This window comes from Clavelina lepadiformis, chromosome 1, assembly GCF_947623445.1.
Source record: "Clavelina lepadiformis chromosome 1, kaClaLepa1.1, whole genome shotgun sequence".
In the NCBI taxonomy this organism is placed as follows: domain Eukaryota; kingdom Metazoa; phylum Chordata; class Ascidiacea; order Aplousobranchia; family Clavelinidae; genus Clavelina; species Clavelina lepadiformis.
This window is the reverse complement of record NC_135240.1, coordinates 14,809,452-14,827,287: the sequence shown is the minus strand read 5'-3', so window position 1 is coordinate 14,827,287 and position 17,836 is coordinate 14,809,452. Positions and strand designations below refer to the sequence as shown.

Sequence of the window (17,836 nt, the reverse complement as noted above, 5' to 3'; positions counted from 1 at the left end):
TCCAGAGAGAACAAGTCATTTATTGACCAAAAACCAAAATCTGTGCCTGAGTGTTTAATATTGGAAGATAGACTCAATACCATTCTACGAAACTTATCACATACTTTATGCATACGCTTTATCGAGGTATTTTGTCCATGACACCAAGCAGAGGTACAGTAACGTAAGTGAGATTCCACCAAACTATGATACAAAATAAGTAAGCTACCACGATTAAAGTATTGCTTAATTTTTATCACGGCACCCATGTTCAGTTTGATATTCTGTAGTAAAGAGGTCATATGGCATTTCCATGATAAGTTTTCACTCAGGTGAATGCCAAGAAAGTTTTCTGTGGTAACTCTTTCAATACATTGTTCATTCATTGTTAAAGGTATTGAGCTAGAATTTTTAGGTTTCGTTGAGAAAATCATGAATTTGGTTTCTTTAACATTAAGAGTTAAAGATAAACAGATATGTTACTAAATACGTGATTTACTTGATTTGTAGTAGCCTGCGAAGCTGGGGTGGACATGGTATTCTAAGGGGTCAGATTGTTACTCTAGTTAAGCCTCTCACTTGAGAAGTTATGCTTTAGTTATTTTAATTAGTCCGGTCGTATATTTAATACATATTAAAACATACGATACACTACAACATTATGGCTATTTTTGTAGTGAGTTAATAATTTATGAATAGGCGTATTAATTAAGGGATTGTGTTGTATTCTAACTAGGAAATGCATCATTTAAAATATTTTTGATTGGTTTTTGGAAGCAGATTTTTTTAACTGCTGTGGTACTTGAATGTTAAAAATAGCTTTGCTGGATTTTAAGTATGATGCGGTAGCGAAGTACTTTTAAGTGATTTAACATTTGGAATGTAATTCAAAGCCTACAAAAGTATTGATTTCTGGAGTATGCACAGTTGGCAAATATTTATATGATGTAGAACTGCGAGGCTTTTCTGATTTTTTAATTAAAGCATAAGAGGATAAAAACGAATGTTTACGTTCAATCGCTTTCTTCTGTAAAATATGGGCTTGAAAACATACATGCATGTGTTTTATTTAATACGTAATTTTACTAATGAAAGTGTAGATACATTTGGAATAAAAATAAGATATAAATTGGCATTCTGAAAGTTAAATTTAGTTTTGATTTTTCTACACGAGCTTTCACAAACATAAGCTTGCGTCTTCCAGTGTACCACGAAATGGAAAACAATATTTCAAAATTGCTAGGTAATTACTTTGCTTGGAAACAAAAAACGCAATTACGACGTAATATTTACATTGATCCAAGCAAGCACAAAGTATGTAATGACGCAGAAAAACAAAACAAAATCAATTATTGAACCCCAAGAAAACATAAATAAAGCTGTATTAAAATTTAAAAAATGAATATTTATCTATAAAGTCCCTTTAAACCGAAATCTCTGTTAAGGCTATCATTAATGTAATTAAATGGGTGAATAGTGCGCTGTTCCTCAATTCTGAGATCAATACGGTTATTAGAAATTAATTTTCGTAATACGGTGATGCGAAAATCGTTGATGTTATGGTCCGGTGAGTTTAAAATGTTCAGTTACGGGTTTAGAAAGATGTACATGACGTAAATCGCTTCTGTGAACCGTGAATCGTTTCTTCAAGGTTGATCCTGTTTCTCCCACTTAAACTGCCTTGGGGCAGCGTTGACAACAGATGGCATAGGTGACGATAGTGCTGTAGTATTGAAATCTTCCACTGATGGAATGCGCAAATCCATTAGGACCGACTACTTCGTCAGTTGTGTAAATGTAAGGATACAATTGACATGTAGTGTGTTGGCAAGGTACCTTTCCCATTTCTTCAGAAGTTTTGGGTAATTTGCTCGACGTCAGGAGATTTCTGAGGTTGGGAAGTTGTTGGTAAGCTATTAGAGGTTGGTTTGGAAAGATAGCGTTGAGTGTAGGATCAACATTAAAAACGCCTTGTAGATCCTGAGCTATATACACTTTATGGGTCTCCCTTGTGGAGAGAATGTCATGACAAGTGGAGTCCTATGCGACTTTTTAGGCTTACGTCCGTATTCCAGGAGCTTATGGCAAGATTTTCTTTTTGGATTTTTTGATTTTCTCTTCTATGAGATTGTTTTGGTAGCCGAGCTTCGCAAATATCCCGTGTAATTTGCGTAGTCGTTGGTCTCGGTCTAAAACAGAAGAGCAAATACGGCAGTAATGCTTGACTATAGACAATAGATTAATTTACATTTATGGGGAAAGTGTGAGCTGTCTGGGTGTGGGTAGGTAAAGGAATAATGGGGTTTGTATTTTATTCTGGGTTAACGTCACCTGGGTGTTTAAGAAGTAGACTTCTGTTTTAGACCATTCCATTTCCAACGTCAATTAATTGTTGGAATGTTTAGAGTTGAGTGCCTCAGAAAATTGGACAAGATTATCGTAGCCGTCAGTCCAGATCATGAATATGTCATCAATGTATTGCAAATAAAGAAGTGGCTTCAGAGGTAAGTCGGATATAACGTCCTCTTCAAGTCGAGCCTTAAAAATATTGGCGTACTGGGGTGCCATGCGAGTTCCCATAGCTGTGCCGTTTTTTAAAGGTAAATTTTGTTTTCAAAAATGAAATAGTTGTGTTCCAAAACAAATTTGTTAAAGATTCGGTGACGGTAGATGTTTCGTTAATTCGAAGGCTACGGCGGATGGCTTGAAGACCAGCTTCGTTCGTTCAATGTTCGCATAAGATGATTTCACATCCACGGTCGCAAGTATGGTATCATCAGGTACATCTTCCACCGATTTGAGTTTTTTTGAGAAAATCAGTGGTGTTTTGGTTGCAGTTGCTGCTTCGAGGTGCATATAGTTTTAACACGTGTAGCAATGTCACGCCCCACGTGCTATACTGAATATATATATATATATATACATACATATACATTTTTGCGTATAATGGATGTCACCATCCAGCGTTGCGGACACTATGTTACGGTCTACGGGTGCTTTGTTTCACACGTTTTGTTCTGTGCGTTCCAGATGGCTCTGAGCTCCACGTTTGTCACCCCTTTCGCGCTTTGGACTTCACAGGCTCATGTCGATACATTCTGTTTTGAACTTCATGGTCTTGTGTTGCAGGTTGCAGACTTTTACAGGAGTTACGTCTTACGTATCTTGATTTCTTTTATACGTTCCAGCTGTTGGGTCTCAGCGACTCACATGTTTTGCCATTCCAGATGTGTATTTCTGCGTCCCGAAATTTCTTCCTGTTCATGTCGCTGACCTAACCCAGTCACAGAAAAACCTGGCGTACAGTTGCATTGTTTGCTGTAGAAACTTGAAATTTGGTGACTTTTCCTAAAAAATGTTCAGCTATCTGTCCAAGTTTGTTTTATAAAGTTGGATTTTGTAATTTTTGAGATATTGTCATATTTTCATAATTTTGCTCCCTCTCCGCATTGAAACGTATCGCTTTCGTTTACACATTTACGCACCACTAACTCGACTAACTATTCTCTTGCGTTCTCTTCTCGCGGTCAGCTGGCTTTCCGCACAGCGTGGACGCGGCGTAACAAGAAAATTTTTTAGAAATGTATCACTTTTAGAAATACTTAATTTACACTAAATTCACTTTCTTTAGTTTTACAATTATGATGTATACAGGAAGCCAGATGTTTTTGCTACTAACCTGTAAAAATCCGATCCGTTTACGACGTATAGTTTTCTAGTAATTAACGATTGAAAATATGTGTGCAGTGTCGGCCACACCTAGTTAAAATCGTAAAGACGCGAGCCCGGTCTGGATAGGGTTAAAGTGCAAGGACCGAAGAGCAAGGATAACACGCATTTAACTAGATTTTAGCCTAAACTCTAGGCAAATTCTATTGTTTTATCTTAACGCTTGTCAACTTAAGTGAGCTTCTCGCGTACCACAGTTTATTAACCACGGGCCTAGAGGAAGAGTAAGGTAAGGTAATAGCAGTAAGATATCTCCTCCGCTTTTTATTTAAACTTTAAACCAAATTAAATTCTGATCTAACTTCCTTTAAAGGCGCCGCACTATTTCGTAGTACTTGTGACGTGTGGGATTGCTCCCTATTTTCAACATTCTTAATTCAGTTTTGCTTGCCACATGGCTGTATCCTGTATGGATCAGTCACAACAAAAAATCCAATCTGTTTTTGTCCTGTTGATTTGCACATTTTTGCTACGAGCAGCCTACTGTTTTAATGACGTTAGAACTTAAAAGAAAATGTTTTTCAACGATTACCGGTTAGATGCGAAAAACTGACAAATTTCGTATGCGTGATAGTTTTTCTACCGCCAGCGCATACAACAACCGCGGCGCTACAAACAGGTGGATTTTACAGGCCGTTTATAGTTTAGAACAATGCTGGTTTGACCAAATAAATTAAATGTATTAATTTAAATGTTTGTATTTATATTTTGATTAATTTTGTACTGGTATTTTACAACATTGCCTGGTATAAGTGATTCATTTTATTTACCAACCTTTTTATTTGAAATTTGTAAAGAATTTTCCAGTTTGTTTTTGAACTTGCCCCTCACCTCAATATAAAATGTGGCTGTTATAGCGCCACTCCAATTGGACATTTTTATTTAAGTTCTTGATTTGTTGATTAATTAACATTTTCTTCATTAATTTTTTCATAAACTCTTGCCTTGCTTACGCTGAGGTAATTAATTATAATTAACATTATCATTAGTTTTGTACGTTCTTGTATCAGTTTAAGTTTGAAGAGCTGTAAATGAAGTTTTAATTGGTTGTTACTCGGTTGCATATCTGCGAGTCAAGTACTCACCAAGATGATCATATGCACCTTGATTTCGATTTCGATGACATAAATTCTCGGACACAGTACATGGGGCGTTCACTATTTCCTGACCCTAAGCAATTCTAGGAGGCGAATGAATGCTTTGGATGTTTCGGACTCATAAACCCGTATAGACAGCGACAAAAGGAAGAAAAATTGTAAGTCTTTAGACGTGTTAACATTTTTATTTTTTAATGACTTTGTCTATAAGATATCACGTAATTTGGAGGCCTATATTCTTCATTCAGAAATTCATCTTATTATCGGCTACGTTGCATTAAATTCGAAAAATGGTGATGACAGTAACACCGGACATGGAGACTGTTAAAAAGTACAATGTTATTTGTGGGATCAGGATGATGCCAATGCATAACCTAAATGTTATACATCAATGAAAAAAAAACAGCATATAGGCCTAATGTTGGCCTTGTACAGTTCAAGTTTTTAAAACAAGACGTACAATAAAACTACTTTCCACAAAAATTTGAAGTGACCTATTTGGACTTTCCAATTTACAGCAATAATCTTAAATTTACAGCAATTTAATTGTTTTAATGCGATCTTATAGTGACAATAAAAGTAAACATATAGTTTACGAAATATCGTTTTTATAAATTCAGTCAAATGCTAATTTGACATGTAGGAGTTGCATAAGCGCTTCTACTTTAATCACTTTCAAAATTTACGAATGTGCATTGTACAATACAGGGTATAGTCTATCCGGATTTAAATAAGTTCAAAAAAATCACTAACCACTTTCACTTTAAGCACTTATAACATCGTCATATGACGTATAACATATTCTATATATAACGTATAGTTACAGATGTTTTACATTTGAAAAGTACTTTCATTAATAGCGTATAGGCTATACGCCCACATAAATACAGCAATTAACATTGCTGGTGGCAAATTCTGCTCTACTTTTCAACTTTTGTCCCCATTAACACATGCCCATGAATACTGCATAAGGTCTGATTGAAATGATTCAACAATTTAACGTCCCAAAAATAATTTTGTTGAAGAAAACCTATGTAGAATGAAAGTATAGGCCTATAGTTGCGACAAGCCAGTACAGTCAATGGTATATATCCTTTTGCACCAATTTTAGTCCAACAGCTAAAAAGTCCTGGTAAGCCTAGACTTGTCAATAGCACATGAATTCATTTCCCATCCTGCATTTTCGATTTGAAGAATGAAACATAAATTCCATGTTGGTCATTTGCTTTCCTATGTCGCTGTAAACTCTGCTTCCATACACGTGACCTTGAGTAGAAGCGATCTTATCGCTAAAAACGCTTTCTCGTTCAGGAAGCTCCTTTGGGGCTTTGGGACATCCTCGTGGGTCATAATTTGTCGTAAATCCCCAGTTTTTATTCCTGAAGTATCAAAAGGTGGTACTTACTAACCTAATCCTCGACATAAACTTTTCTTTACAAGTAAGAGTTAATTATACCACAAATATAAAGGTATTTTTAACGGCGATTACCACTTTCTGTCTACCTGCTGGTATCTCTAACCTTATGCAAACTTAAAATATCTAATTTAATTTATGACTTATTAGCACGTGATGTACAGAGAAAAACGATTATGTGGAAAATAAAGGTATTTCAATAGAAGTTTTCAGCAATATGCTTATAACTTATGTCAGCACAAATAAGTTATTTGTACAGTTCAGGGTAAAATTATCAATTCATTAAGATAAATTTATCTTAATTACTGTATGTATAGTGAAAATAGCCTACAGTAATTTCTATTGAAGCATATGATAAATTAGACTACATAAAACATATTGTAAGCTATTGCGTTGTGTTGTATGTAGTACTGTAAATCTAGGCTACGTACCATTCATGAACTCCTTTCCATTCACTCTGAATTTGTTCCCTCCATATTTTATTAAATGAAACTTCGTCACACTTCTCGATTTCGCGCTTTGAAGCCTTGCTTGGGGCAGACGTTTGTATAGCTTCCGGCCTAGCAACGGCAGCGCGATGAACAGAAGTGGTTTTTGCGAGCGGCAAGCGATAACCAGCCGATGTAGTTCGTTGAAGATTTTCCATCATTGTTGAAGACGATAAAACACAAGGAGAACGATACGTCAAATTGAATTATAATGTTGTCATCAAGCCGCAAAATGAACACAGAAATAAAATAAATATAATAAAATTACAATCCTTGACCTAGAAGTCAATTTAAGTAAAAATTGAAATTGAAAATTCAACTCAAACCTAAGTTGAATGTTGTGAGAAACGAATTTGTATGACGTGAATGTTGAAATTTGCTTTCACCCCTACCACCACTCCTTAATGTGCAGATTTTAGTAACAAAATTGATGCGGTTCCAAAATTTTCTTTGCTTATTTAATCTCTCGCTACTGACACACACCAACAAAATCTCACCTGCCCTTAACCAAACTTTGATGATGGGGATGTTCAACTTCCTATAACGTTAATTTTATGGTAACCTTGCGTGTTTCTTCTGTAGTTGTTAGCAAAAAAAATGGCTCCTCCAAATTATAAGGAATTTTTTTAACGTAAACTTATCGCAAATTTATAGGTTCATGTATAGCCAATATACCGCGGAAAAGATAAAATTGCAAAGTTTTTTACAAAATTACTTTATACATAATAGTAATACTGTATAGTACATGATAATTCTGCAGTTGTTAATAACACGCTATATAATTTAAAATAGGCTACCTATATACTGTTATTGACCGAAAACAGTTAAATCTACTGTACTTATAGTAAATAAGAGAACTGAAATTGTACACATCTGAGCTCCTTTTTATGAGCTATTGTGGATGATAACTTATTAGTTCGTTTGTAGTTCTGTTGGTATAGGGCTATAGGCTAAACTATATTATTGCGTGTTATGTTTGAATACGCGTCGTCTTTTGAAATATTTCAATCAAAGAACAAATATTATTTTAACTCTTTCATGTTTGCGAATCGATAAATCATAAAGAAAATCCACACATGTAATATTGTTCAACTAATTTCTCAATTCTGTTTTAATCAATGATGAAAAATTCAAGAGGGCCTTTGTAGCTGTATAACCCTAATTAAGGTAAATTCATTTTATTGAGCTCTTAGATCTTAGACAGATTAAATTATTGAACTATAAGCAACAACAAACACCGATTTAAATAAAGCTGCCTATAGTCCTCTGCTTATTCAAACACAGCTCCCAGCCTATATTCGAAACCAATTAGCCAGTCATTCCGGAATTAGTCCCATCGAGGGAAGAATTAATTAACCGTATAGCCGCACCCAGAGTCCATGATAATTAACTGGGGCTGTGTGTCGTAAGCCAAGCAATAGAGTACTTTGAGCAATGTTAACAAAAAAATGGTGGCCCTTGGCCACAAAGTGGGATGAAAATTTCGATTAGTAAACACAATTCTTCATGCATAGACAAAGTAGCCCAGCAGGTTTCAGGAAGTGGCCCATTGTTGACTTGCCCCAAGGCCCAAAACTTCCTTAAGCAAGCCAGTATGGAACTTGTCAAATGATCTGGTAATTTTAAATTAAAATGAATATAAAAACTAAATATGTGTGGCCGCTTTGCACTGAATAAATGGCCTGGGCCTTTGCTGTGGATTTCGGATGAACAGCTAAAAAATTGGATACTGGTATATTGTATGCCACCGTGATTAAGCAAACAATTTATAAACCCGTTCAGCCTACGGCCAGACATGTTATAGGCCTATACTGGATGTATATAAGGAAATGCCAATTATTGAATCTTACCAAAAATAGTAGGTATATAGAAAAGTCAACAACAGATGCGCTATCACAAGAAGTTGATAATATGATATAACCCACTGACCTCTAAGCAATTGATATAAACCACTTACAAACAACCGGCAACCGCTTGAAATGTATCATACTTTCGTCCCTCAAAATTCTGAGCTAGATTGAGTTGCTCATTCAAAATAATGTACAATCTACGCCTAAACTAATACTTTTCCGTAATAGGAGCGTAGAATAACGTTATATTCATCTTCATTTGTAAAACTGCATCTTCCCTAATTGTGAAAAAAGAGAAAAAAAACTTGAAAGGCTCTGATTTGTTTCCGCTATTCTTTACAAGGATTTGCCCGATACGCACAAACCTTTTTTCTATGAAATATTTTGTTTCAAAATTTCTTTGTTGATTCGTATTTATTCTGCCATAAAGTCACTTTGCCTTACTGACTGACTATATACCGACAAAGAGTAACCACAAACATTATCAGATTTAATATCAAACTTAATTCGTGGTGTGTGTTTGTTATTTGGTTGATACGGCAACCTTAGAACAGAAGCGAGCAATCCAAACCATTGTTACATAACAATAGGAAAGCGGCGCAAGGGCTTGACTTTTTGTCATCATACATTTAAAGGTAGATACGAGAAAATATACATACAAAAAATTCAAGCTTAAAAGGCTAGGCGTGTCCACACTTGACCATACTCTTTTGTGTTCAACAATACTGAATGTGATCAATTTTGTAATTATAATGGTGACATTCGAATACGTACATACAGTTTAGAGAATATTTTAACCAACGTGTCGCTCTGTTAGTCAAATTATAAATTTATTTTTAATGTAAATGTGAAATGGAAGAAGAAAGTGTGTTTTCTTGGATTGGTAATTGATATACAAGCTGTGCAATACAACTGCAATAAAAAGAAATAAGAAAAAAAGATAAATATCTTACGTTCAAACAGCAACAACAAAAGTCATGTATCCAATGAAAAACAGCATTTTTAAAATTCAAGCTGCCTAATGAATTAAACTGGCGGATACTTAAACAAAGTAAATATGCAAGAAAGCGAATGTATGGCTCAGTCATGTTTGACTCAGTCAGTCATTCTTCTAACATTAGACTGTTTGGTTTTGGTGGAGACGAAGTTGACTTTAAGTACCAAGTAGTTGCTAATCACACAATTACATCTCGTGTACCTAGAACTCTCCAACCAAATGTGCATGTACAAATTTACTTGCCTAGATGACAAGGGCTGTTCTAACTTCTTACATAGGCAAGATCGCACGTCATTATCAGACAATATGGACCACACGCGTTTAGACAAACATTACAACAAAGCTGGCATAATAAAAAACATAAATGAATGCAGTTACTGTCCAAAACGTAAACATGAGAGATTGGATGATTGCTTTGAAATATGAAAGTCTTGTAAAAACGATTATGAAAGCAAATTAATGGAAGTGTTGCTTATGAAACAATCCAACCCATCCTTTTGTGAACACAGTTTTTAAAGTGGCACGTTTTTGTTATTAAAAATTTGTAATCAGATCATAATGTTCTAGCAATCTAGCTTACAACCTGCCGGTATTCATCGCCACCAATGATTTAATTAATGTTATCAACTTATTATTTCCATTACGATTATTGTATCACTATAACAATTACTGTCTCATCATTTCCACGCTGATTGTGTGGTCTCCACAGCAGTCCCTGATCCCAATTAGCTTATAAATCTGAATATACCAATAAAGTTCGTTAACAAGAAAATCAAAAGGAATAGAATAGAACTGGGAAAGAAATAAGCGTCCATACATTGGCTACTCAACATTCACCAAAGCCAGGGATGCGGTGGGTTAGCAATTAAAAAACAAAAGATCAATAAAGTAGGCTACTTCAGGTCGATTACCATTTACGCATTTAATTACTTTGTCGGTGTAATCAAATATAGGCCCGTCTCTTACTACGACAATGTTTTTTTTTCTGCAGATAAATGAGTTATCAGCTTTTCTGCTACCTAATACTTTTAAAATGCTTCATTTAAGGTTTGGAAAAGTATATTTTTTAAAACTTCATTTTAATTAATACTTAGTCCCAATTTTAGCGCTTCTTGTTCTTTTTAAGTCTAAAAATGTCTAGTAAAGTCGCAAAGAGTGAGTTTACATATTTTTGACATGAAATCACCTTTATCGGGGTCATATTAATTATCGGTAAAACTTGCACTTGCAACAGGATCTGCTGTACAAAAAGTACCGGTGCCGAGCACCGGCAAAGTGATGAACTAGTTTATAAAATAGTACCGAATACCGGAACCATCTGTAACGAATAGCAACCAATATGGTGCTGTTGAGAACCTTTCAAGCTTCAATTAAACTATCTTACACACAGGGCTGGGGAGCCGGAGTGGGAACCTGGAGCTGTAGAGTCAAGCATTTTCTCTAGAATCGGAGCTGGTGCCTTTTTAATACGTTTGTGGAGCCGGACCTGGAGCTGGAGCTACAAAAATTTTACCTGCTCCAGCTCCAGTGTGGGGTTTTATAACAAGCTTTAATAATTTCTTGTCTTGGCTTGAAATTAAGTAATAATACTGATAAGCTGATGACACGAAGCTGTAAATTACTACTTCAGTGTACTGGCCTCTTTACCAAATTAAATTTGTTTTGCCTTCTAGGTGTTAACATGTTAACACCATGCTAATTGTTTGTGCTCTTTATTCAGTAGAATTAGCAGCATGCTGGTTACAAAGGATTTATGAGCTATTCCGTTACCGATTTGATCTGGCCTAGAATCCTTTAACTCTTTCGCTACGGAATTTTGCGCCATAAAATTTTAACAATTTACAGGTCAGGAGCTGGAGCCGGAGCCATTGGATGAATGCTTGGTGACTCCGGAGCTGGAGCCGGAGCCATTGGTTGAACGCTTGATGGCTTGAAAAGTTTAAACTTCGCACAGGCTAAACTATTGTAAAAATGAAAAAAATGTGACCTTCAAAAAACCCAATACCAAGTTACATTTATATAAATGGGAGAAAGTTTTATGTAACTTATCAGGGTCAAGAAATTATCTGAAAATTTTTTGGAGAGATTGGTCACAAGTAAGCTGCTTGCCCCAAATAAAAAAGTTTCCTGTGTTTGCCAGCAGCCTGAAGAACCCCGCAAACCTCACAATTGAATTGGTCATGTCGACATCTAAAAACAACCCGGATGTACAATCAATGATGACGTCAACAAACCAAACAAGTCGAACACCTTCTGACAAACAGATGGGAGCTGCATCGAATCTATTCGTGGAAGACGACATAACAAATCCGGGCAACGAAGGAGATAAAGACGAGAAAAAAACATTTTCTAGCCTAGAAAATGTAGATCAATTAATGACCCCCGAAAAAAACATGAGTAGCTGCCAAAATAAATCCAACGTTACTTGTCTCAAGTGTCATGCTAAAAGCTGGAAATTGTCTAATTTTTTGTCTTCGGACATTAAGAAGTGTGGTTTGTAATGTTTTCTATGGATCTTTTTTACACGTGCATTGATTTTCTATCAGATAAACTTCGAAGATACCAAATTCTAAAAGTAGTTATTGACGATATCTCAATTATGTTGATTAATGTGTACGGGCCTGATAACGATGTATACCTGAGTTTTATGAGGAATTGTTCGCACAATTAAATGGAATAAGTTTAAACAACTGCGTAGTAGTCGGTGATTTTAATGTAGTTTTGAAAGATGCATTAGACAAAGATGAGGGCGGTCACCACTCGAATAAACGAGCGCAAACATGCGCGGTCAACCGTATAGAGTCCTTGATCCTTTTTGATGCTTTCAGAGCTAAAAACCCCACACTGAAAAAATTTACACGTATTCAAAAACAACCGTATAAAGCGACAAGGCTTGATTTGTTATATCGCAGCGTCTGCTATCGGTACCAAATGTTATAATAACTGACGTTGGGCCTGACTTTAAATCCGATCATCGCATCGTGACTTTAGTTATCGCTACAGAGCCAGTTCATCGAGGTAACAGCTACTAGAAAATGAACAGTTCACTTTTACCTCAGTGCAAATTATTACCTCAATGTGAGGTTTCAGGATTTAAAAAATATTTAGATATAACTAGGATGTCCTATGTGTTACATATTCATGTATGGTATGCAATTTTTCTACTCGTATGTTTGTTCTGGTATATATGGATAAGGGAAAGCTGCGAGGGTATCGATAGTACAAAAAAGCCCACGTAATGTAGAAAAACTGCCTAGGCACAAATGTATATTATTATCTTTAGCCTACAAGTATTGCTGAAAAGTGACCGGTTTTATGATTAATATTGCGTAAAATTTTAACTTAAGAATTATTGCATTGTATTCTTACAACATCATATACGTCTTATTCTGCTTTCTAAGGTACTATATCTAGTTACAAATAGAACAATCAAAAAACATTTCATCCCTTACCTTGTTGAACTCATTCTGAAACACACCAGGAAAGAACAGTACTCCAATCCGAAAAAAAATCACCAACAGTCTGAGTCAGTCTGAGCTGGCTGAGTTGAAACAGTAAGTTGGTGGTTGGTAAACTTCGTCAATAAAGCGGCTAACTTTTTCAATCTTAAAAAAAGTTTACGCACTTGAGCATCGTAAAGTGGCACTTATCGCCCTCTTGAAACGTAAATAATGAAAACTTAATAGTCAATAGAAATTTCTTTACAACTATACTGTATGTTGCCGATCTAATCCACTTGGTTCTCGTAAAATCAGTCGATTTTAGCCAATTCAGCCCTTCTGAATGAAATAAATGTTAAGAAAATAACTCGGTAAGAAGGTTTTACCAAATGGTCCAAATGAATATGTTATGCACCTGCACAAATGCACGACCTTACATGTAATAAACAATTCCATGTAAACTCAACCCAAGTCAAGTTAACCCCGAAATAACGTTGATAAAACCCATAAATTCCAATCTGGCACAAAAATTCTTCTACGCTTTTTTCATAGTTTGATAGCTAAAGAAAATGAATTATTTATCATTAGCAACCTTTAGTCAGGCTTTGCCAAGGTTTTTAACAAAAAGTATTTACGACAAGATAATTAGGTGAAAGTCTATAAGCGAAACAGATGGTTTTTATTGCCATGATCACCACAAAGATAACAACTGAAGACGTATGTCACATGACGGTAGAGCTGTTATAGAGGAGCAGCGCAAGGACGCTATACCTTGTGGTAGGCCATTCCGTTCTAGACAAACACGGCTTCTCTTTTCTTAAAATTACACAAAAAACGGCGGCTTCTTAATAGAACTTCAAAAAAATGGGTAAGCGACTGGTCTTCGGTCATACGGTAGATCTTATTTAACAGTCGACGACGATTTACAGTGTCGTACACTGCTATGAAGTCTACAAAGACAGTTCCAGTGATTCTGCTTTGGTTGAATCAGTCGTCGATGTATTATAGGTGAGGTTCTGCAGCTGTCCAGTAGTATATTTGCCAGGGCGGAAGCCTGCTTCTTCATCAACGAGGTGCTTATCAATTGAAGGAGCAAGACGATTTAGGAAGCCCTATAACAGTTTATAGGTGTAGCAGAGGCGAGAAGTAGTTCGATAGGTTTATAGCTTCGTCGGGTCTTTCCCCAGTTTAAGAAGGGCAATGACTCTAGATTTCAGCGATATTTTTTGAATACGTAGCATAGCTATGCAGTTGTTAAGTAACTGGAGTATTCAACCTGAGGATTTGGGACCAAGGAGTTTCAACTTTAACGTGAATACATTATCGAGTCCAATTGCTTTTCTATATTTTAAGGCTTTGATTACCACAGTAACTTCGTCAGTAGAAAAGTTCCTTGAAGCAGTTGTTACAAGTGTTACTTTGGCTGAACTTAGGCTTTGGTTGCTTGGAGGAGTGCAAGGATTTTCCATTCAAGAGAAGCTGTTGGGCTATTTGGTTCGCAGTAATGCGAGCATGCTGCGTAGACGTTGGGTGACCGTCATGGTCTTCCAGGTGTTCCGCCACTCTTGTGATATGACATCAATCAGCTCCTCACCGGCTGTGAAAGTGTTGGCAACGAAAGAGTCGCTTGGTGTAGGAGACCATATTGCGTTTAGGGATCATTCCAGCGCGATGTTAAGCTAGGCACATACTTCGCAGAACAGCCTCCAGGGATGCCACGACGAACGGTTTTGGTCAATAGGTCTGAAAAGCATATGTAGTTGTTGGGAATTGGCTCAATGCCATCTGTCGGTGTTCGATTACTATAGTTAAGCTCCTCCAGCTAGTGCTGTATTCATTCACGATCTGGAATTGCATGGAAGGACTAACGATCACCGTTAGAAAACTGTCAATACTTTCTCACAAAACATCAAAATGCGATTCGGATTGGAGAAATGCGAACAGCCTATTGTACAACGCGGTTCATCTCAAAGCGCAGACGAGTTCCAACTGGAATATAGATGAATCGGTTACCAATCATGGTTACATATGGTTACTCTTCGAATCAAATCTGAATACAAAACATTTAGGCAATCAATGCCAGCGCAGTGCCAGTGGCAAGCTACTCTGGCGGAGTAATTGCCTGGACAAACGAACAATTACGACGCCAACCAAAGCACCAAAAAGACGTTACCAATAGATGCTTCAGCCAATAGCCGACGTCCATCGCCTCTACGTCAGTCGCAATTAAGGTAAACAGATCTCAGTAACGCATAGAGACTATCATACGAAGAGAAGAACGAAACTTATAGGCAAATATTTCTGGGATGAAAAACAGGATGGCGATCCGCTCGTCCAAGCAACAAAGCTTGGCAACCTGCACGCCAAACTCGGCATCGGTAACCAGTTTAGAAATACAACGTAATGGAATTATGTTTAGCACATGGAAGCAGAACGCCCTACATGGATATTTCCCACAACGATTAAAAAAACTTAGATAGAAACAAAAGCTTTCTTAATTGCGGTTCAAGACCAAGCGCTTAACACCAAGTGCAACAAAACAAAGATGGTTAAAAGATCATAAAATAAGAAGGTCAAATAAGAGTGAAAAGATATCCCATTTCCTCACCGGTTCACAAAAGATTGCACAAACTGAGTACCTAAAACGACACAAACAAGTCGCAGCGGTCAAACACACAAGACTTCTACAAACACTATAATAACCTAATTGACCGAAGACCTTCGATACATCAACCCGAAACAGTTACGGAAAATGACAATGCATAAATCCTCTTGGACATGGAAATTGACTAATCGCATCATATCAGCTATAAACGACTAGAGTGTTTCTCAACCTTTTTAGCCCACGGACTATTTTCCTATTAGCACAAGTATTCGCGGACTCAGGTAATAAGAATAAAAAATAAGTTAGTTCTACACTAAAAAAGTGAGATAAAAAAGCAGAAGCGGTTTGTTTATTGGGCATATATGCACTATAAATCTCAGTGAGAACCTTGAAGATTACGACCTTTGCTCAACCTATCTTAATGAGAACCTTGTCGTCTCTGAACTTGCTTCAAAAGTTTGTCGAAATCAGGAATTATGGTCGTTAATGCACACCTGATATCATCTTCCGGTTGAAGTTGGTTCCGGCACTTGGTTTTAAGCATAGCTAAGGTTGAAAATCCTGCTTCACACAAGTATGTACTTGTAGTCGGTAAAGGCAAAAGAGCTATTGCTGCTTGTTTGTAGAGGTCAGAAAGGTTAGGTTCCTTCGATAGAACATTCGCCCAAAATTGAGTCAGAGAAACAATTTTCAACTTGTCTCTCCACATCTGTCGACTTTGCAGTTCAATTAACTGTTCAGAAATGCAGTCTATTTCTGAATGCACCTCTAACGCTGACACGCCGGTAAGGAATATGTCAATCCAGCTCAGAAACAAATGTATTGAGGTGCTCAAGAAACATTCGACAAATACCGCGCAATTCGATATTTTTCTCCTCAAAAAATAGGTTCAACGCTGGAAAAGCAGTCAGTCACTTCAGTTCCCACTTTCCATTCGATGTATCCACAATTTTATTTTAGCTTTAAACGCATCAACGCATCTTACATCTAAAACATTTTTGTCTTTTCCATGCATAGAGCCATTCCATTGGTTCACAAGGCTGAAAAAATTAGCAAAGAAAAGCAATTTGGCAATCCATTTGTCATCGCTAAAACGATCAACAAATTCATGTTTCTGTTCTTTCAAAAAGTGGCCGTGCGCAAGCGAAATTGCATTGCGAGAGAAGGAAAGAAACAAAAAAAGCTCTGACACTTGGAAACTCCTTTTAAAAAAGAGAAAAAAGGATGTGATTCGCTCGCCAGGAGTTGGAAGAAGGAGAAGAGAACAAAAGAATTAAGGAATTGGATTGCCACCAGTGTAACATAAGAAATAAGCAAGGCTCTTAATCAGACTATTTTAAATTACCAACAAATGGATGTTGTAATAACTAAAATTATCCAACACGCCAAGGTATCTCTTGCGACACCTACTTTTTTAGGCAAAGAGCCGTCGCGAAAATTATGACCTATGCCTAATTATATACGGTAAATTAATGGGCTTGCGGACTCACAAAAACCTTACGCGGACTCGAATGAGTCCGCGGACTCGGGGTTGAGAAACACTGGACTAGACAATGCACAGCTTTCGATAGAGTCTTGTGACAAGAAACGATCGATCTTCGACATCGCAGGTTCGAACGACAAAAACCTACAAGAAAATATCCTTAGATGTCAAGAAGGAAGTTGATCAACTGAGTAACACTTCATTTGAGTGACAGCTCATTTGAGTGACACATTCTTTTAACGTTCATTTGAGTGACAAATAATTCATGCTCAACTGAGTGACAGTTCATTTGAGTGAGTACTGTTCAAACTACAGTAATGGTTGAGAAATGAGTATGAGAAATGAGTATATGATATAAATGCAACTGATAACATGGTTTCCGTTGCTCTTCAGACAAATACAACAGAAACCATGTTATCGTATGACAAGGCAAAAAGTAAAAAAGTAAAATTTCGTTCATGTGGTATAGCCTACAGCCCTACATGTAGTTGCATGATTACCTGTTGTCTATGTAACAAAGATTTTATCCTTCATAAAGGCAGACTTAATTTCAGGTTTATGGTAAACCGCAACACCCTTAACTGTGAGTAACTATATACTGTGTAGCGTTATCAGTTATCACGCTAATAAAACAAACAAACAAAAACATAAAACATACAAACCAGACTTTTTTCAGCAGTTGTTCTAAAAAAAGCATATTTAAACACACAAGAGGGATAGATGGCAATAATATTGAAATATATATGAAAAACGA

The 17,836-nt window shown here is 36.5% G+C and overlaps 1 protein-coding gene across 2 annotated transcripts; it reads right to left on the bottom strand.

Moving 5' to 3' along the window:
• Positions 1-4,964: 4,964 nt before the first annotated feature.
• LOC143465132 (ciliary microtubule inner protein 5-like) lies at positions 4,965-13,145 on the bottom strand. Of its 2 annotated transcripts, XM_076963312.1 has the most exons (3): positions 13,007-13,145; positions 6,651-6,779; positions 4,965-6,184 (listed from the first exon to the last, which is right to left on the bottom strand). In XM_076963312.1, exons 1-3 carry the CDS (start codon positions 13,018-13,020, stop codon positions 5,953-5,955), a joined length of 375 nt encoding a protein of 124 aa, XP_076819427.1. In that variant the 5' UTR covers positions 13,021-13,145; the 3' UTR covers positions 4,965-5,952. The 2 variants fall into 2 exon arrangements, with proteins under 2 accessions (XP_076819427.1, XP_076819420.1); XM_076963305.1 differs by lacking the exon at positions 13,007-13,145 and having other exon boundaries at positions 6,651-8,179.
• Between the last annotated feature and the right edge of the window lie 4,691 nt (positions 13,146-17,836).